This window comes from Lepidochelys kempii, chromosome 3 (assembly GCF_965140285.1).
Source record: "Lepidochelys kempii isolate rLepKem1 chromosome 3, rLepKem1.hap1, whole genome shotgun sequence".
Classification (NCBI taxonomy): Eukaryota; Metazoa; Chordata; order Testudines; family Cheloniidae; genus Lepidochelys; species Lepidochelys kempii.
This window is the reverse complement of record NC_136382.1, coordinates 31,741,544-31,763,542: the sequence shown is the minus strand read 5'-3', so window position 1 is coordinate 31,763,542 and position 21,999 is coordinate 31,741,544. Positions and strand designations below refer to the sequence as shown.

The 21,999-nt window shown below is 47.2% G+C and overlaps 1 protein-coding gene across 13 annotated transcripts in view; it reads right to left on the bottom strand.

Moving 5' to 3' along the window:
* The window catches only part of CYS1 (cystin 1), a 46,599-nt gene extending 25,144 nt beyond the window's left edge, over positions 1–21,455 (bottom strand). For 3 of the 13 annotated variants that reach the window (XM_073336034.2, XM_073336035.2, XM_073336036.2), the window contains exons 1-2: positions 20,558–21,449; positions 2,126–2,181 (exon numbers count right to left, since the gene is read on the bottom strand). In XM_073336034.2, the coding sequence (XP_073192135.1) occupies positions 2,126–2,181; positions 20,558–20,953 (452 nt within the window). In that variant the 5' untranslated portion in view covers positions 20,954–21,449. Of the gene's footprint in view, positions 1–2,125; positions 2,182–3,709; positions 3,824–4,585; positions 4,920–20,557 lie in introns of those variants that run through there. The other 10 variants (XM_078852067.1, XM_078852068.1, XM_078852069.1 and 7 more) reach the window with 10 other exon arrangements.
* Between the last annotated feature and the right edge of the window lie 544 nt (positions 21,456–21,999).

The following is a 21,999-nucleotide window of genomic DNA, read 5'->3' as shown; positions in this document are numbered from 1 at the left end:
CACAACCTTCAAACCAGGCAGGCAAGTCACCATATGGTTCTCCCAGTCATCACAAACCCAGCCAGCTATGTTTCTAATGATCAAATCTCCCATTACTAACACCTGTCTTTTCCTAATGACTGGAGTTCCCTCCCCCGGAGAGGTAACCTCAGTGCGAGAGGAGACCCCAACATCATCTGGAAGGAGGGTCCCAACTATGGGAAGGTTTCCCTCTGTTCCAGTTGACTGCTCTCCTTCTCTGGGCCTTTCATCCTCCTTAACAGCTCAGGGGCTGTCTGACCAGAGGTGGGACAAATCTACAGTGTCCCGGAAAGCCTCATCAGCATACTTCTCTGCCTCCCTTAGCTCCACCAGTTCCACCACCCTGGCCTCCAAAACCCGTACACAGTCTCTGAGGACCAGGAGCTCCTTGCACCAAATGCACACATACACCACCCGCCCACAGGCAGGTAATCATACATGCTACACTGAGTGCAATAAACAGGATAGCCCCCACTCTGCTGCTGGGCTTCTGCCTGCATTCTTTCCTACAGCTACCTAGGTTAATGATAGGGTTTTTTGTTTAAATCAAGAAGTTTTGATTATAGTTTAGTTTAAAGGTTTTAAAGAATGGCAAGTGTACCTCGTACCCTTTCCACTCCCCTTCCAAACTCCCTCTCGAAACTCCTTATTAGCAGCCTCTGTTCTCAAAGCTTTATCACCGCTTTACAGAGGAAAGGTTATCAGCCCATTTACAGACTGGAGGTTTTTCTGATTACCCGGGAAGCCTGTGAGTGAGCCAGGAATTGATCACGTCTCCTGTGCCCTGGTCTAGTGCACTACTCCCTATATCACGCTTCCTCCCCAGGGCCCTGTCCAGACGCTGGAAGGTCCAATGGATTGCTCGTCCTAAGGATGAGGACCTTCCAAAGGCCACATGACCCATCTCCCTTCTTCTGCACCCCAGAGTGTCCAGGACTGAAACTCAGTGCTGTGCTCCAGCTGAAACTTGGCTCTCCTAAGGGAACATGTCCTGTGGGGTGCAGGGGAGTGTGTGTGTGGAATTTCTTCTGACTCCACTCCCCTTTCCTGCAGACCTCCAGATATTCACAGCACAGGAGCCCTCCTCATGTGTACCTAGGAGGTGTGCAGGGATAGTCTTCTCTTCCTGCTGATCTCTGCTCCCTTCCACATGCATCCATTACAACCTCTACTCCCATCTTATGCCCTCCCTGCAGAAGTTCCCATTGCAGGGCCTTGTGCACTGGTGCACCTCAGTCCATCCTATTCTCTGCCTGTGGCACACAACAGTCTAGTCTCTGGTGGGCTGTGATACTTCGACCTCATTTCATTTGTTGGATCTAGTGTGCAGGTGCTGTCTGGTGTTGGTGGCCTGTGACATACAGGAGGTCAGACTAGATGATCTGGTATCCTTCTGGCCTTAAATTCTCTGAGATCTTTCAGAGTAGCAGCCGTGTTAGTCTGTATCCGCAAAAAGAAAAGGAGTACTTGTGGCACCTTAGAGACTAACCAATTTATTTGAGCATAAGCTTTCGTGGGCTAGAACCCACTTCATCAGATGCATGGAGTGGAAAATACAGTAGGCAGGTATAAATACACAGCACATGAAAAAAAGGGAGTTGCCTTACCAAGTGGGGGGTCAATGCTAACGAGGCCAATTAAATTAGGGTGGATGTGGCCCATTCTCAACAGTTGACAAGAAGGGGTGAGTATCAACAAAGGGAAAATTACTTTTTGTAGTGACCCAGCCACTCCCAGTCTTTATTCAGGCCTAATTTGATGGTGTTAAGTTTGCAAGCTACACTGAGCTGCTTTAAACAAATCATTTCTACCTTTTTCAGGCTTATTTTCACAAACTTTACTAGCCAACAATTCATCACTTACCAAGACTGTCCCCTTCCTTCTTCAGTTAGGGCTTTAACCTGAGGTACTTGGGAAGCAGCAGTGAGGGTGTGGGGGCTCCAAAGGGACGTGTGGTGGGGTACAGAAGAGGAAGGGGCCTTCTCTACCCTGAGACACACAATATGTGATAAAATGATTTGCTACTGTCACACCCTGATGCTAAAGATGTAATGTGAAAGGAAGATGTACCTTTCTGTCAAATGTCACACTGAATGCTACTTACTCACTCGCGGAGTTGTTGTTGTTCTCTGGGTCCTGTGTACTTCTTGTTAAGGAGGCCTAGAAAAGAATAAACGGAGCAGTGCTGTCATATTTGAAATAAAACATTTGCAAATATATAGCTACCTTTGCATGTGCAGAGCCACGTTGGCTCTGCCTTAGCATTCTATGCAACCTCAATGAAGGCAATCGAGGTGCCCAAGATGTAAGAAACAGGCCTGTTGTTTTTTAGTTATAAAAGCCTCGCTAGGTCACCTTCAGCATCTAAGGAGCCTGGCTGTCTTTGATCTGCAGATCTGAAATCATTAAATATTAACTAATTAAGCCTCCTAATTTCCCTGTGAGGCAGGTGAACATTATAATGCCTAGTTCAAAGATGAGTAAATTGAGGCCTAGAGTGGTGATGTATTAAAGAGAAGTTAAAAGAAAGATGCCCTGATTCTTCTCATCTGACTAGTCTGAACATATCCCTGAGGAGAAGCACTTCCCACCACGTACAAACCAGGAATTGCTCCTACAACTGGCACTTGTAATTACAGTTGGTATCGCTGTGCCCCTTGCTGGCACCGACTGTCTTGGTGAGAGCTGACTTTTATCTGGGACCCTTAGAAATCTTGGCCCAGGCCCAACATTCATTTTCTGTCAAAGCATGAAACTTGGCTTACAGAAATCTTCATGAAAAGCTTTAATTTTTAAATTAAAGCAATTTAAAAGGACACTGGATGCAAGTGAGGGGAAATCCCACTTACAAATATTTTTTCTCCTTGTTTTCCTGCTTTGGTTAATATACGTTTTGGGGATGTTACTGCAAAGAGCAAGTGGAGAGTAGGGTGGAACCAAGGAATGCAGGAGTAGTACAGAACACCCTCTGCAATGCTGCAGTCTCACAGTGCATTTCCATTTATTTTTTTTTTAAATGGAAGCACTTCCATCCGTGTTACTGACTATGCATTTTTGCTGTTACAGAGTGTTCGTCGCACAGTGATTGCAGGAAGAAGGCTACGCTGACTGTTCATGTTTTCAGTGAGACAAGAAACGAAATGGGGGTGGTAGTGTTTCCCATTCTCAGTTCATCTTTTCTTTAATTAGAGAGAGACTGGAGCCCCATCCTCCACAGGAAACCTACAAGGAAGGACAAAGGGAAGGAAATCTCTGCAAGGTTCCCACTTGTTCTGTGGGGGGCCAGGGTTTGCTCCCCTATGGAACAGGCTGTAGGGCCAGTGCCTAAATCCTGGGGTCCCCAGGAATCTAAATGGATCCTGGGAGAATCAATACCATTGAAGCAGAGGCCCTGTCTCTCTGAGCTGCCTGTGTTTCTAGTGATTCCTCCCCACATGCCCTGTTGTCACTTCAATCAATGCACAGGGCTTCCAGAACTAGCACCTGCTCCTTGAGGGATCCTCACCCCAATTCCTTCTGTCTTTTTGCTCTCACAGGAGGGTGGCTTCCAATAACAATCACACCCAGCCAGGCTAATTTGAATTTTTAATTTAATTTTTTTAAATATTGGTCCTGAATCGGCCAACCCTGTTTCCCAGGAGTTACCCTGATTCAGGGGAAGGGTCCAGCTGACATGAAATGGACAAACCTGCATAAGGTGAGCAGACTTTGGCCTTGGCTTTTATTTTCTTTGCAGGAAAATGAAAAAGTAGCTTTGTCTCCAGAGAAAGAAAGAGAAAAGGCCTTCCTTGGAAAAATGAGACTGCAAAGGGGAAAAAAAATATATAGCATAACATTAAAGCCTCCTGCCCAGCTTACAGTCTGTGATTCAGCTTTGCTTGGCTTTTTCAGGCCGAGATAGCTTGAGAGATTACTCAATGGGGTGCAGCACCTTACATGAGGGTATGCCTACAGTGGGTGGGACTGCAGCTCAGGGAGACAAACCTGAGCTACCTTTAGGCCTGGTCTACAGCTAAAACGTTAGCTTGACCTAGGACTGTGAGAAATGTCATGCCCTGTGCGGCACAGGGCGACTCACCCCCTCTGTAGATGCCGCTAGATCGAGGGGAGCCCACCCCTCCACTCCTACAGCAATGGAACCACCCTTTCTGTCGCTGCAGTAGGTGTCTACACTGTGCCACTGCAGCACTTGTACCTTTAATCTAGCTAGCCTGGGTACCTGAACAGTGAAGCTGCAGAAGCACGGGCTGTACAAACCTGCCCAGAAGCGTGGGTAGTTTACTCACAGGACTAACCCACGCTGAAGCGGGCACTGCACAACTGTTCTGGTGCCCAAGCTAGCTAGATTAGCCCAGCTAGCATTATGGCCATTTGAGCTACACTCACACGCCGTGATTGCAGTGTAATCATAAAAACAACAGGGAGTCCAGTAGCACCTTAAGGACTAACAGATTTATTTGGGCATAAGCTTTCATGGGTAAAAAAACCCACTTCTTCAGATGCATGGAGTGAAAATTACAGAAGCAGGTATTATTATACTGACACATGAAGAGAAGGGAGTTACCTCACAAGTGGAGAACCAGTGTTGACAGGGCCAATTCGATCAGGAGGGATGTAGTCCACTCCCAACAATAGATGAGGAGCTGTCAATTCCAGGAAAGGCAAAGCTGCTTTTGTAGTGAGCCAGCCACTCTCAGTCCCTATTCAAGCCCAAATTAATGGTGTTAAATTTGCAAATGAATTTTAGTTCTGCAGTTTCTCTTTGAAGTCTGTTTCTGAAAGTTTTTTTGTTCAAATATAGCTACTTTTAAATCTGTTACAGAATGTCCAGGAATCTACTTTTAAATTTGTTATAGAATGTCCAGGAATGTCAACACTGGTTCTCCACTTGTGAGGTAACTCCCTTCTCTTCATGTGTCAGTATAATACCTGCTTCTGTAATTTTTACTCCAATGCATCTGAAGAAGTGGTTTTTTTTACCCACGAAAGCTTATGCCCAAATAAATCTGTTAGTCTTTAAGGTACCACCGGACTCCCTGTTATTTTTGTGGATACAGACTAACACGGCTACCCTGATAGTGTAATCACACATACCCTTAGCCACCTGTTTAATTCCAGTCCAGTAAGGGCTGCTCTACATACTGGTTTCCACCAAGTTAACTAAATTGAGCTCAACCCCAATTCAGTTATATCTGTGCAACCCCCTAGCCTGAAGGCAGTTCCATGTGGATATAGCTGAGTCCATGCGAGGGGGTTACACTGACTTCACTACAGCTGTTTTTTATACTGATTTACTTACACCAGTGAAAAAAGTGTGTGCAGATAAGTTGTGAGTAATGGCTGCCTCGAGGCTGGGACGGATGTGTGGTACCTGTGACTTTGCAAATCCTTGGCCTCTCTGTTATAGCTGTTTACAAAGTAGGCAGTTGGGTGATGGTGGCTTTGGTGATGGTGGCACTAGTCCATTAGCAACCAAGGGCCAGACCTGTAAAGATCTTTAGGTGTCTAAAGATCTTTACAAATCCGGCCCCAGCTTCTTTCATACAGGCCACCGGAAAGTTAAAGTTTTTTGTTTTGTTTTTTTGTTTGTTTTGCAATGCTCTGTTTGAAGTTTGCCTGGGATTGGTGAGTATCCGAGTGTGTGTTTGCTGGGAGGGCAGTTTGAAAGCCTGAGCGAGTGCCTGATTGGGTGGTAGCCTCCGGGTGGCGGGTATTGGGAGTGTCTGTTTGTATGTTTCAGGGAAGCCTGGCTGTTTAAAAATAGCCAGAGCTCAGCGAACCAGCTGAGCGGCGGCGGACCAGCTGAGCAGCGGGGAACAGCAGAGCAGCACACAGCAGGAGTTTGCCTGGGAGTTCGCCTGGGGTGAGCCCAGTGAGGCTTACATCTTGCCAGCTTCTCTGAGGAAGCTCATAGTAGAAAGATGATATGGAGTGGGGGTGTTCAGCTATTGTGACCTGCACTGGATGTGCCATGTTTGTCTTTCTTCCACAGGACAGACGCGACTTTGTCTGTACAAAGTGCAAGCTAGTATCCATATTGGAAGAGAAGATTGAAGGTCTGGAGCAACAGATATCGACCCTGCGTTGCATACGAGAATCTGAGAATTTCCTGGACAAAAGTCAGGATATGCTTCTACGGGCACAAAGCTCTAAAGATTTAGAGCAGGTTGCACAGCAGAGCCAAGAGGCCAGTGAAGAAGCTTGGCAACATGTGACCTCCAGAAGAAGAAGGGGGAATGTCCGGGTACCAGCAACGCAGACACAGGTAAGTAAACGTTTTCATGTTCTCTCCACAGGTACCATTGCGGAGAGTGGACCAGATGATACGTCTCGGGGGAGAAAGCAGAAGGAGACTCGGCTGGTTGGAAGGCATGAGATGCGATGTCCTGAGGTTGGGGGTTCCACGACCACCACTCCCAAGAGAAGGAGGCAGGTGGTGGTGGTCGGGGACTCTCTCCTCAGGGGGACTCAGTCATCTATCTGCCGCCCTGACCGGGAAAACAGAGAAGTCTGCTGCTTGCCAGGGGCTAAGATTCGCGATGTGACAGAGAGACTGCCGAGACTCATCAAGCCCTCGGATCGCTACCCCTTCCTGTTTCTCCACGTGGGCACCAATGATACTGCCAAGAATGACCTTGAGCGGATCACTGCGGACTACGTGGCTCTGGGAAGAAGGATAAAGGAGTTTGAGGCGCAAGTGGTGTTCTCGTCCATCCTCCCCATTGAAGGAAAAGGCCGGGGTAGGGACCGTCGAATTGTGGAAGTCAACGAATGGCTACGCAGGTGGTGTCGGAGAGAAGGCTTTGGATTCTTTGACCACGGGATGGTGTTCCATGAAGGAGGAGTGCTGGGCAGAGATGGGCTCCACCTAACGAAGAGAGGGAAGAGCATCTTTGCGAGCAGGCTGGCTAACCTAGTGAGGAGGGCTTTAAACTAGGTTCACCGGGTGAAGGAGACCAAAACCCTGAGGTAAGTGGGCAAGCAGGATACCGGGAGGAAGCACAGGCAGGAACGTCTATGAGAGGAGGGCTCCTACCTCATACTGAGAATGAGGGGCGATCAGCAGGTTATCTCAAGTGCCTATATACAAATGCACAAAGCCTTGGAAACAAGCAGGGAGAACTGGAGGTCCTGGTGAAGGCAAGGAATTATGACGTGATTAGAATAACAGAGACGTGGTGGGATAACTCACATGACTGGAGTACTGTCATGGATGGTTATAAACTGTTCAGGAAGGACAGGCAGGGCAGAAAAGGTGGGGGAGTAGCACTGTATGTAAGGGAGCGGTATGACTGCTCAGAGCTCCGGTACGAAACTGCAGAAAAACCTGAGTGTCTCTGGATTAAGTTTAGAAGTGTGAGCAACAAGAGTGATGTAGTGGAAGGAGTCTGCTATAGACCACCAGACCAGGGGGATGAGGAGGATGAGGCTTTCTTCCGGCAACTTGCAGAAGCTACTAGATCGCACGCCCTGGTTCTCATGGGCGACTTTAATCATCCTGATATCTACTGGGAGAGCACTACAGCGGTGCACAGACAATCCAGGAAGTTTTTGGAAAATGTAGGGGACAATTTCCTGGTGCAAGTGCTGGAGAAGCCAACTAGGGGGAGAGCTTCTCTTGACCTGCTGCTCACAAACCGGGAAGAATTAGTAGGGGAAGCAAAAGTGGATGGGTATCTGGGAGGCAGTGACCATGAGTTGGTCAAGTTCAGGATTCTGACACAGGGAAGAAAGGTAAGCAGCAGAATACGGACCCTGGACTTCAGGAAAGCAGACTTCGACTCCCTCAGGGAACTGTTGGGTAGCATCCCCTGGGGGAATAACATGAGGGGGAAAGGAGTCCAGGAGAGCTGGCTGTATTTCAAAGAATCCCTATTGAGGTTACAGGGACAAACCATCCCGATGTGTTGAAAGAATAGTAAATATGGCAGGCGACCAGCTTGGCTTAACAGTGAAATCCTTGCGGATCTTAAACATAAAAAAGAAGCTTACAAGAAGTGGAAGATTGGACAAATGACCAGGGAAGAGTATAAAAATGTTGCTTGGGCATGTAGGAATGAAATCAGGAGGGCCAAATCGCACCTGGAGCTGCAGCTAGCAAGAGATGTTAAGAGTAACAAGAAGGGTTTCTTCAGGTATGTTGGCAACAAGAAGAAAGCCAAGGAAAGTGTGGGCCCCTTACTGAATGAGGGAGGCAACCTAGTGACAGAGGATGTGGAAAAAGCTAATGTACTCAATGCTTTTTTTGCCTCTGTCTTCACTAACAAGGTCAGCTCCCAGACTGCTGCACTGGGCAACACAGCATGGGGAGTAGGTGGCCAGCTCTCTGTGGAGAAAGAAGTGGTTAGGGACTATTTGGAAAAGCTGGATGTGCACAAGTCCACGGGGCCGGATGCGTTGCATCCGAGAGTGCTAAAGGAGTTGGCGGCTGTGATTGCAGAGCCATTGGCCATTATCTTTGAAAACTCATGGCGATCGGGGGAAGTCCTGGACGACTGGAAAAAGGCTAATGTGGTGCCCATCTTTAAAAAAGGGAAGAAGGAGGATCCTGGGAACTACAGGCCAGTCAGCCTCACCTCAGTCCCCGGAAAAATCATGGAGCAGGTCCTCAAGGAATCAATCCTGAAGCACTTACACGAGAGGAAAGTGATCAGGAACAGTCAGCATGGATTCACCAAGGGAAGGTCATGCCTGACTAATCTAATCGCCTTCTATGATGAGATTACTGGTTCTGTGGATGAAGGGAAAGCAGTGGATGTATTGTTTCTTGACTTTAGCAAAGCTTTTGACACGGTCTCCCACAGTATTCTTGTCAGCAAGTTAAACAAGTATGGGCTGGATGAATGCACTATAAGGTGGGTAGAAAGTTGGCTAGATTATCAGGCTCAATGGATAGGGATCAATGGCTCCATGTCTAGATGGCAGCCGGTATCAAGTGGAGTGCCCCAAGGGTCGGTCCTGGGGTCGGTTTTGTTCAGTATCTTCATAAATGATCTGGAGGATGGTGTGGATTGCACTCTCAGCAAATTTGCGGATGATACTAAACTGGGAGGAGTGGTAGATACGCTGGAGGGGAGGGATAGGATACAGAGGGACCTAGACAAATTGGAGGATTGGGCCAAAAGAAATCTAATGAGGTTCAACAAGGATAAGTGCAGGGTCCTGCACTTAGGACGGAAGAATCCAATGCACTGCTACAGACTAGGGACCGAATGGCTAGGCAGCAGTTCTGCGGAAAAGGACCTAGGGGTGACAGTGGACGAGAAGCTGGATATGAGTCAACAGTGTGCCCTTGTTGCCAAGAAGGCCAATGGCATTTTGGGATGTATAAGTAGGGGCATAGCCAGCAGATCGAGGGACGTGATCGTTCCCCTCTATTCGCCATTGGTGAGGCCTCATCTGGAGTACTGTGTCCAGTTTTGGGCCCCACACTACAAGAAGGATGTGGAAAAATTGGAGAGAGTCCAGCGAAGGGCAACAAAAATGATTAGGGGTCTGGAACACATGACTTATGAGGAGAGGCTGAGAGAACTGGGATTGTTTAGTCTGCAGAAGAGAAGAATGAGGGGGGATTTGATAGCTGCTTTCAACTACCTGAGAGGTGGTTCCAAAGAGGATGGTTCTAGACTATTCTCAGTGGTAGAAGATGACAGGACAAGGAGTAATGGTCTCAAGTTGCAGTGGGGGAGGTTTAGGTTGGATATTAGGAAAAACTTTTTCACTAGGAGGGTGGTGAAACACTGGAATGCGTTACCTTGGGAGGTGGTAGAATCTCCTTCCTTAGAAGTTTTTAAGGTCAGGTTTGACAAAGCCCTGGCTGGGATGATTTAGTTGGGGATTGGTCCTGCTTTGAGCAGGGGTTTGGACTAGATGACCTCCTGAGGTCCCTTCCAACCCTCATATTCTATGATTCTATGACTGAGAAGACTTCCTAGACTAATACGAAGCAGTCGCATGAGTCAGCGAGAGGCCCATCGGCAGGGTTGTGTGGAGAAATTGAGAATTTGCTCTGGTACTTTGGCACCATCTACACAATTTATTGAAGAAAAGAGAAACCTGCTCCCCCCTGACTCTCCAAAGGGACGACGTATTGGTGGGAATGGTGTAAGGAGCAGTCTGACACCCAGGTGCTGACTTTTGGTTTTGCCGGTGGGTTCTCCTCTCTGCCTCCCCCTCTCCCCCGCTGGTTTGAGTGGTGGGTGGTGCCTTGGGTGGAAGAGGCCGAGCAGGGGTGTGGCCTCAGGCAGAGCACAGGCAAGGCCTCTGGGCTGGGGGGGGGGAAGGAAGAGGGCAAATGGAAGCAGGGCTCAGGGCAGAGCATGGGCGGAGCTGGGGATGGGGCCACAGTCCAGGCACCAGGGCCCACAAAAGATTAATCTGGCCCTGCGGGTGCTGAGAACCTTCTTTTTTTTTTCAGTGCATGTTTGAGCCCGGAGCACCCATGGAGTCGGCACCCATGGTCTGACAGGAAGCTGTATCTCAGAGTGGAGAACCAGAGTAACCCTTCCTATCTCTGCTGCTGTGGAACATACCATCTTAGCATGCAGGAGATTCTCATTAGACACAAAGGGCCATAGCCATCCCCGCTGAACTCCTGGTGCAGGGCCGCGGAAGGAAGACAGTCTCACATCACATCATCCCTTCCACTACAGAGGACCAGAATAGCACCCAAAGAATAGACAGCACTGTTCAGGGATGGGGAGCAGAAGGGCCCTGTGACTTGCCCCACAATAGCACAAAGCTGGCATCCCCTGCAGTAACGCCTGTGAGAAGGCAGTACTGAAAACACGGGCTGCTCTCCCTCAGGCTGAATCCCTCCCTTGGTGGACAGAGAGGGTGCAGCTCCTTGCACAAGCAGGTATGAATCTCGCCCCCAGTGGTAAAGCTGCAATGAGCACTTTATTCCAACAACAGTATTAGGCCATGTCTACACTGCACTTTCATTGGTAAAACTTTTGTCACTTGGGTGTGAAAAAAATAACTTCTTTTACTGATGAAAAGTGCCAGTCTGGACAGCACTTTGTCCGCGGGGGATGCTCTCCCGCTGACAAAGCTACCACCCACCTTGTTGGGGGGTGGTTTTATTTTGTCGGCAGGAGAGCTCTTTTTTGCCAGCAAAGAGCAGTTACACCAAGTGCCTTACAGCGGCCCTGCCGTAGTGGAACAGCTGTGCCACTGTAAGGTTTGCAGTGTAGGGATAGCCTTAATCATGAGCACTGAATGGGAATATACACTTCTAGGGGCATTTGACTCTGCTCTTAGCTCTGGGAGAATGTAGCCAACATTCCCAGTTTCCAACATTTTTCTAGGCAGGAGGATGCTGGATGTTTTAAGGGTGTGTTTAACTTATACAACAGATTTTTCCCCCTGTGGCTAACTCCTCCACACTGTGAGCTGTACATGTTATGTGGGCGGAAGAGAGAATTAATTAGTCATCAGGACTGTCTCTGGTTAGTAAAACCTGCTTCACAAAGCAAAATTAGCTGCTGCCTTCCAGGGGTGCTGGAACAATTTGTATAATGGGGGTGCTGAGAGCCACTGAACCAAACTGTAAACCCTTTATATGATGGAAACCACTTCAAGCCAGAGGGTACTACAGCACCCCCAGCACCTATGCTACCTTCTGTAAGGACCTCTTTCAGCAGCAACACTTGTTTCCGAAGAGAAATGCGTATTAGTATATGTAGGTATCTACTACTCTGTAATCTACTGCCTCAAGAAAAGCTCTGGGAAACTGAAAAGAGAGGAAGGTATAGTCTACACCTTCAGGTCTCTCCCCACACTTCTGTCTGCTCTCAATTCATCCCAGACGGGCAAGATGACATGGTCAGAGTGACCAGGAGAAGGATACGATCTTAGCAGCAGTTCAGGTCATATGGCATGAGATGTCTCATCGAGTATGGCATGGAATAGACATAGAATGAAATCTAACTCCACCCTGGTGTGCTCATGTTAGTTGTAATTTGTATGGTGCACATGCAGCAGGTAACTTACATTAACGTTTTATGTGGGTTAATGTGATGCACAAGGCTTGAATATCAGTGGGTCCCTGTCCTGGAGCTAAATGAATAATCACTGGGTTGTTTGGTACCTCTTCTATTACAATGAAGTGAAAAATTAAATCATGTCAGCATCTTATGATGCAGCTTTCAGCCTCTTTCTAGTTCTCAGCCAGACTGCAGAGCCTCCTCCTTGTTTTCTTTCCATCCTATTTCCAGGTTGGGAAGAAGGTTTTGGCACATGGTGCTGAGTTTGGCGGGGATACAAATCATTAGAACTCAGCAGATCAGATCCATCCCTGCAGTGAAACTCCACTAAAGTCAGCATACTTACTGCAGGGGCGAATTTGGCCTAGTATGTAACCAGATGTGACATTGTGGAATGGAATCCTAGGCAATAAGTAAGGCACTCAAGGCCTGGAGAGGGGCATGTCTCACCAATCTGCAGCAGCATCCTGTGGCCAACCCAGGAGTGTTACGACAGATGCTGACAGGAGTGTCGCTCAGGAAATGAAGAAGACTATGGGGAGCTCCCAGAAGAAGGATTCTCTAAAATGTTTGAGATCTAGAATTTTTTCTGGTAAACATCCTCCTCCCCACGCTCCATTTTTTTGCTTTAGATCAGCAATCATTTACAGTACAGAAGCAGCAAAGTGAACCAAACTCTCTGTAAAGACCAGAAAGTGATGTTGGTAGAAAACACACCTCTGCGTCCTGGTGGCCATTCTGTTCAGTTGTCAGTTTGAGTGCAGCACAGCTGTGCTGTGATTACATAAACTCTTTGTCATTCTTTTTAGTTAAGATTACAACACGACTACCGGTTTGTTCGTCCACTGGCCAAACTGCAAACTTGTGTTAAAATTTTAGTGGCTTGTGATCCACACACAAAAAAAGTGAAATGTTCAGCTTGGGATCATCAAGATCCAACTCTGGAAATTAATGAGGGGAGTTGCACAGTTTGACAAAATCTCAATTTGTTTGGATTTTCCATCCAATCATTCCCCCAGCTGTAGCTAGGAGTTGATAGATTCACAGATGTTAGAGCTGGAAAAGATCTATTTATTAGGTCATCTAGTCCATTTCCCTGCCATCGCAGGATTGTTCCCTTCAGTATGTTTTCTAGTCTTTTGGTCAACAATGGACTTGACGTGAGGGCACTTTTGACCATTAACAATCATTTTTAAATGTTGAAAATAATATTTAATAGTGTTGAATAAAAGACAAAAAGAAAAGGAGTACTTGTGGCACCTTAGAGACTAACCAATTTATTTGAGCATGAGCTTTCGTGAGCTACAGCTCACTTCATCGGATGCATACCATGGAAACTGCAGTAGACATTATATACACACAGAGACCATGAAACAATACCCCCTCCCACCCCACTGTCCTGCTGGTAATAGCTTATCTAAAGTGATCATCAAGTTGGGCCATTTCCAGCACAAATCCAGGTTTTCTCACCCTCCGCCCCCCCCCACACAAACTCACTCTCCTGCTGGTAATAGCCCATCCAAAGTGACCACTCTCTTCACAATGTGTATGATAATCAAGGTGGGCCATTTCCTGCACAAATCCAGGTTCTCTCTCTCACCCCCTCACCCCCCTCCAAAAACCACACACACAAACTCAATCTCCTGCTGGTAATAGCTTATCCAAAGTGACCACTCTCCCTACAATGTGCATGATAATCAAGGTGGGCCATTTCCAGCACAAATCCAGGTTTTCTCACCCTCCGCCCCCCCACACACAAACTCACTCTCCTGCTGGTAATAGCCCATCCAAAGTGACCACTCTCTTCACAATGTGTATGATAATCAAGGTGGGCCATTTCCTGCACAAATCCAGGTTCTCTCTCTCACCCCCTCACCCCCCTCCAAAAACCACACACACAAACTCATTCTCCTGCTGGTAATAGCTTATCCAAAGTGACCACTCTCCCTACAATGTGCATGGTAATCAAGGTGGGTCATTTCCAGCACAGATCCAGGCTTTCTCACCCCAGCCCCCCCGGGAACACACACACACATATAAACTCACTCTCCTGCTGGCAATAGCTCATCCAAATTGACCACTCTCCAAGTTTAAATCCAAGTTTAACCAGAACGTAGGGGGGGTGGGGGGTAGGAAAAAGCAAGGGGAAATAGGTTACCTTGCATAATGACTTAGCCACTCCCAGTCTCTATTTACGCCTAAATTAATAGTATCCAATTTGCAAATGAATTCCAATTCAGCAGTTTCTCGCTGGAGTCTGGATTTGAAGTTTTTTTGTTGTAAGATAGTGACCTTCATGTCGGTGATTGCGTGACCAGAGAGAGAGAGTGAGTTTGTGTGTGTATGGGGGTGGGGGGGGGTGAGAAAACCTGGATTTATGCTGGAAATGGCCCACCTTGATTATCATGCACATTGGAGGGAGAGTGGTCACTTTGGATAAGCTATTACCAGCAGGAGATTGAGTTTGTGTGTGTGGTTTTTGGAGGGGGGTGAGGGGGTGAGACAGAGAACCTGGATTTGTGCTCGAAATGGCCCACCTTGATTATCATACACATTGTGAAGAGAGTGGTCACTTTGGATGGGCTATTACCAGCAGGAGAGTGAGTCTGTGGGGGGCGGAGGGTGAGAAAACCTGGATTTGTGCTGGAAATGGCCCAACTTAATGATCACTTTAGATAAGCTATTACCAGCAGGAGAGTGAGTTTGTGTGTGTATGGGGGTGGGGGGGTGAGAAAACCTGGATTTGTGCTGGAAATGGCCCACCTTGATTATCATGCACATTGTAGGGAGAGTGGTCACTTTTGATAAGCTATTACCAGCAGGACAGTGGGGTGGGAGGAGGTATTGTTTCATGATCTCTGTGTGTATATAATGTCTACTGCAGTTTCCACGGTATGCATCCGATGAAGTGAGCTGTAGCTCACGAAAGCTCATGCTCAAATAAATTGGTTAGTCTCTAAGGTGCCACAAGTACTCCTTTTCTTTTTGCAAAGACAGACTAACACGGCTGTTACTCTGAAACCTGAATAAAAGACATTGTTTATTTCCACTTTAAAAAGTATTTCAACAAGAAAAAGAACACTATTTAGTACCAATGTAAAAGTATCTATAAAAAGTGTGTGTGTGTGTATACATGTGCAATGAAAAATGTCTCTTTGGACTATCCATATGAAATACGGAGCATAAATAAGATTCAGCTAACCAGCCACAAGGTGACACTGTTTCACACAAATTTAAAGAAAGGGCACTTATCTGGATGTAAAAAGTATACACTACCTTTCTGACTAAATCAGATTTTTAAAAGTACATTACAATCCATTGGACTATAACTACTAAGTATTGTATACTACTATTAACTATACCATCCCATATGCAGTGCTATAATGTAATCACTTTATGTCTCTACTAAGTAGGTGCTACTACAACTCTGCTGAAAGCTATTTAAAAAACCAGATTGCTTGCACATTTTTCCATGTTAGGAAGCCAGGAGCGTGATGAATGAGGCCACGGCAACACAGTCCTTCCTGGTTTCCATAGAGAGCGGCCACCATGTACTGTACTATGGCATCTTTTGTAAAACCACAAATATTCTTTTTGAGCTGAGCAAAGAAAAGTGAGACAGAAAAACAAGAGTGATTGCTCAGGCTCTAGATGGGTGAGTGGGTGGCTGAAATTAAATGGAAGTTTCAAAAGAAATGGTGACTGCTGTCAGAGCGATCCAGGGGTCCCAAAAGAATAAGACTCAGGAGATTTGGGTTCTATTCCTAACTCTGCTGCTAGCCTCAGTTTCTCCATCTGTATAATCAGGATAATACCAGTCCATGTATGAGAACTGCTTTGAAATTTCAGATGAAAATGCTTCGTGCTCCAGGTTCCAAAGGAAAAAAACCCTGACCTAACCTGTGAGTTAATTCTCTTTGCAAAGCCCCTGTAATTTTGTTTCTCTTCAAATGACTTGGGAGGGGATGAGAGTGCTTTTGTCAATTGTGTTAGCTCAATTGAGTTAGGTTAACATAATTGAAAACCCTTCTTTCCACCTGTGTAGATACAAGCTGACATCTTTGAAGTCCTGGTAGCTGATCATGTTGTATCCTAGCCTCCCGACTAGTCTAAGCCAATGGTGCACAAGCCTCTGTTCATGGGTGCCTCCAGCCGACTGGGGTGTTTCTTGTGGCTCCTCACTTCCTGCAGAATGTATGCTGTAATTTAATTGGTTCTGTTTGAACCAATGCAGATCTGTCTTAGGGCTAGACTGTGCCCTCCTCTCCTACCCTGAGTACCACCTTACTCTCCAAGGTGTTGTCATCATGCAGGTCTCATCATAAGTCAGAGGATCAGAATCTTGCCTATTGTGAGTCTGTAGAGAGTTAACCTGAAACTATTGCTTTGAGAGATGTGAACTGACCCTGATTTATCTCAGTGTGGTGCTAACCCTGAAGCCTAATGATGATAGTGTAGATGTCAACATTCTTCACTAATATTTAAGTGAAATATCCAATTGATATGAATAGCCACTAGGGCTGGATATCAGAAATTCTAGAAAAGATATGAAAAAGGCTAATACCTTTAGAATACACCTTACTTGAACATATCTGTGAAGGAGAGGTGTACTGGCAAAAGTGGGTTGGAGAGGGCAGAAAGCTACTGGGTTTGATAGATAAATCCTGCAAGGAGTTTCAGCAGCATCTTGTAAAAGGCTAAAAATAGTGCATGGTATCACATATCAGTATGTGCTGTATCCACTTAGACCTAGTTAGATGAATTCAGACATGTCTGCTACAACCTTAATTCTTCAATTCTTGGACCTTTATTGATTTGTCAGTTCAGCATTTTCTTAATATCTACTCTTATGGATTAACTTTCTCTGGTTTATCTTTATTAAAAAAGTAACCCTGTTTGTCACCTGTCATGACTTACTGTAGTTTGCCAATTTATGTTATCAATAAGAATATACAGAATATTAAAAATTTAGTTACTTAAAAATAACCCTACACATAGCAGCCAAATTTCAACTGAGCTGTCTTATTTTTAAAAACACCACAATCAATATTTGAGTGCACGTTGGAACAAAAATGTGGAGTCGTATCCTCTAGCCCTTACATAAGTAAAGATTAACTAGTGAAGTCAGTGGGATTGCTCAAGAGTGAGAATTACTTAGGTGAGTAAAAGTTCTAGGATCAAGTGAGTGTGTTTGAGTTATAAGAGCAAAGAAAAGATATTAAACCTCTATTTTTTCATGATGTCTAAATACGACTTCGCTTTGAGGTTTGTTTTTTTATATGTGCCCATGCTGATCGTTGACAAAATAATTACTCTGTTAAGAAATTATATCAAAGTTATCATTATCCCTTGCAAAAACAGAGTTTTACAATGGAAATACAAATATAATCTTAAAGTGAGACTGTCAGGGCTTTAAGCTTCCATTTAACCTAACCTAAAAGTTGTTAGGCATCTGATGGGGAAAGTCCTCTGAATTCTAAATATTTGTTACTATTTTTTAATCTATCAGTGTATTCCCACAATTTTTGTAGTCCCTCCTGCAGCAGCATCTAACAGACAGATCACTGTTCTTGGTGCCCTTGGTATCCTACTAAGGTGAAACAGAAGTTGAAGTTAATGTTGTCTTCGTTGGATAGGAAGAAAGCCCTGCTAATTACAGTTCTAGTCACAGGAAAAGTCATTAGTTGCTGTATAGAATAAAACTGAGGTGTTGGTTGTTTTTTTTTCAGATGGCACCATTGTTACTGCAGTGAACTGGCAAACATTAAAAGGTCCTGTATCTATATATATGGTCAGGTTTCAAACTATTGCTTACATGACTAAACAAAGGAAAAAATTTGAGCTGTGCCAGATGCTTTATTTAATGACACTGGGATACTTTTACAAGGAATTAATCGAAGGAGGAAAAAACCTTTAATGGAGCACAGAAAACTGAGACTCGCATGACCCTTTCATGATTATATTTCCCCTAAAAGAGATAAGGAATTCGGGGAAGAGCAACAGAAATGATAAAAGGGCTGCAGGGAATGATTTGTCAGGAAAGATAAAAAGAACTGACTATGCTATAGCTTGGCAACCACTGGCTACGTAGATTGATATTACAGTGATAGACTTTTCTAACGTACACAGGGCCTAGGTCGAGAACCGGCAACGGAAAGAGAACTATCCAAGGGCTTACCCCACAACTTTAGCTGAAGGGGCTATAGCTAGGAGTAAAAGGATAAAATTAAAAGAAAGGACGAATTAAGCTATGCAACTGTCTCCACAGAAAAGGGAGAGCTCTATAGGTTGGGATGCTGATCTGTAAACGTTATAGGAACCAGTTCTGTATTGAACTCAAAGAACTGGGCGGGCTGGGACACCCCTCCCAAGGAGGCAGGCTAGCTGGGACTCCCAGAAGGGATTAAATAGAAAGGGACCTGCAAGGGAAATGGGTTAGCTGAGTGATAGGTTATAGGGGAAGTCCTAAGGGGATCAGGCTGGCTGGATCCCTGGGCATTGGGTTAGAATGGGAGTCCAAGTGACGGATGGGGCTAGGTAGATCCTCAGGGCAATGGGCTAGATGGGATCCTGGAGGGATGGGGCTCACTGGATCCCAAGGGCATTGGGCCCTAGGGTGTGGGCCAGAGGGGACACCAGGGGTGGGATGAGCTGTCTGGAACCTTCACTGCACTGGGCAGCACAGTATAGGGGAGGAGGTGACCAGCCCTCTGTGGAGAAAAAAGTGGTTCATGACTATTTAGAAAAGCTGGACGTGCACAAGTCCATGGGGCCGGATGCGCTGCATCCGAGGGTGCTAAAGGAGTTGGCTGATGTGATTGCAGAGCCAGCGGCCATTATCTTTGAAAACTCATGGTGATCGGGGGAGGTCCCAGATGACTGGAAAAAGGCTAATGTAGTGCCCATCTTTAAAAAAGGGAAGAAGGAAGATCTGAGGAACTACAGGCCAGTCAGCCTCTCACCTCAGTCCCTGGAAAAATCATGAAGCAGGTTCTCAAGGAACCAATTCTCAAGCACTTAGAGGAGAGGAAAGTGATTGGGAACAGTCAGCATGGATTCACCAAGGGCAAATCATACCTGACTAACCTAATTGCCTTCTACTATGAGATAACTGGCTCTGTGGATGAGGGGAAAGTAGTGAACATGTTATTCCTTGACTTTAGCAAAGCTTTTGATACGGTCTCCCACAGTATTCTTGCCAGCAAGTTAAAGAAGTATGGGCTGGATGAATGGACTGTAAGGTGGATAGAAAGCTGGCTAGATTGTTGGGCTCAGCGGGTAGTGATCAATGGCTCCATGTCTAGTTGGCAGCCGGTATCAAGCGGAGTGCCCCAAGGGTCGGTCCTGGGGCCAGTTTTGTTCAATATCTTCATTAATGATCTGGAGGATGGCGTGGATTGCACCCTCAGCAAGTTTGCAGATGACGCAAAACTGGGGGAGTGGTAGATACGCTGGAGGATAGGGATAGGATACAGAGGGACTTAGACAAATTGGAGGATTGGGCCAAAAGAAATCTGATGAGGTTCAACAAGGACAAGTGCAGAGTCCTGCACTTAGGAGGGAAGAATCCCAGGCACTGCTACAGACTAGGGACACAGTGGCTAGGCAGCAGTTCTGCAGAAAAGGACCTAGGGGTTACAGTGGACAAGAAGCTGGATATGAGTCAACAGTATGCCCTTGTTGCCAAGAAGGCTAACAGCATTTTGGGCTGTATAAGTAGGAGCATTGCCAGCAGATCGAGGGATGTGATCATTCCCCTCTATTCGACATTGGTGAGGCCTCATCTGGAGTACTGTGTCCAGTTTTGGGCCCCACACTACAAGAAGGATGTGGATAAATTGGAGAGAGTCCAGTGGAGGGCAACAAAAATGATTAGGGGACTGGAGCACATGACTTATGAGGAGAGGCTGAGGGAACTGGGATTACTTAGTCTGCAGAAGAGAAGAATGAGGGAGGATTCCATAGCTGCTTTCAACTACCTGAAAGGGGGTTCCAAAGAGGATGGCTCTAGACTGTTCTCAGTGGTACCAGATGACAAAACAAGGAATAATGGGCTGAAGTTGCAGTGTGGGAGGTTTAGGTTGGATATTAGGAAAAACATTTCACAAGGAAGGTGGTGAAGCACTGGAATGCGTTACCTAGGGAGGTGGTGGAATCTCCTTCCTTAGACGTTTTTAAGGTCAGGCTTGACAAAGCCCTGGCTGGGATGATTTAGTTGGGGACTGGTCCTGCTTTGAGCAGGGGGTTGGACTAGATGGCCTCCTGAGGTCCCTTCCAACCCTGATATTCGGGCTGGCTGGATCCCAGGGCGATGGGCCCCGGGGGGGACGGGCTGGCTGGATCCCAGGGCGATGGGCCCCGGGGGGGACGGGCTGGCTGGATCCCAGGGCGATGGGCCCCCGGGGGGGGGACGGGCTGGCCGGGGGGCAAGGCGCTGAGCGGGGGGGACGGGTTACTTGGGCCCCGGGCCGGGCCCTGCCTCGCCTCCATCTTGCTGCCTGGGCTCCGCTCCGCTCCCGCCCCCCTGTCGGGATGGGGGTGTCACTTACCGGCTGGTCCCCTCCGGCGGCCCCGCTGCCCCGGCCGCTCCCTGCTGCCGCCGCCCCTGGGTGCCGGTCGTGGCCGGCCCCGGAGTCCCCGGCGGGCCCCCGGCGGGGCGGGCCCGGGATGGGGGCAGCCGGGCCCCGGGCCGTGGGGGGCAGCGCGCCCGGCTCCTCGCACTCAGCCAGCACCTCCTCCAGCAGCTCCCAGTCCGAGTCCTCCGCCGGTTCGCCCGGCTGCGGCCGCCGCAGGCTGGTGCTGGGCAGCTCCGTGGGGGCGGGCGCCTGGCTGCCCCTGGCCTCCTCGCCCTGCCCGCTGGGGGCGCTGCTGCTTCTGCCCCGCCTGCCAGGACGATCCGCGGCGGGGCTGCAGCTCCGCTTCCTCCTGCTGCTGCCGCTGCCCATGCTGCCGCCGCTGCCCTCCGGGCGGGGGGTGCTGGCGGGGCCTCCTAACGGGGTGACTCGCCTGGCCGGGATTCCAGAAGCCAGCAGCTGCCGCTGCCTCGGAGCATCCTGGCTGCTGCTGGGGCAGGAGAGGCTGATCCCGGATCCCCTCTCTCCCCTCCCCGCCTCCCCCTTGTTTGCTTTGAGGGACCTTAGAAGTGAAGCGACTAACTCCTCCTGGGGACGGTCCAGCAGTGGCAGTCAGTGAGCACAGGAGCAGCAGCCTGGGAACCTGCCCTCCCAGCTGCGAGGAAAGGAAATCGGCTGTTTGGAAGCTGCGAATCCCAAGAATTTACCCTCAAGAAGGAACCAACTGGGTGTAACCTCGCTGTGAATGTGTGTGTGTGTGTGAACATGGAGCCAGTTCAAAAACATCCTGGAAAAAAAATCTCAAAAAAGGAAATACCACAAAGCAGTGCTCACAACCTCAATCTGCTGTTGAGCTTAGTCTGTGGAAACCATGACAAATAAACATGGATTTTTTTTTATTTGTGTGTGTGTGTGTGAGAGAGAGAGAGAGAGTGAGTGAGAGAGAGAGAGCCTGGACTATAAAGTGAAAGGAGAGAGGAACTCAAAGCAAAAACTTTAGATTCGAACTTAAACTTAGTCCAGAGAAATATGGCCCTTTCCTCTTCACTCTTCCCCCAGCACAATGTTTTCATATTCTCTGATGCTTTCAATTTCAGTTACTTTAAGGGCAGGACAAAAATCAAGCTGTCTATACAACATATTTGGACTCTTGAACATAACCAGGACACTGGTCAGATTAATTGCAGAATAATTATGGATTTTAGACTGTAAGAAAGGAGCTCTTTCGAAATTGCCCTTTCTAAAATGTGAATCAGATAATTACTAAAAAGCCAAACAGACTGAGAAAATAAGATCACACAGTAACTCATAAAAAGAGTGTAGTATAAATTACAAATCAAAATATGCATTGATTCTTGGTTCACATTTCTCCAGGGGACAATAAATTGTTTCATATTATCTCCTTTTAAATATGTGCT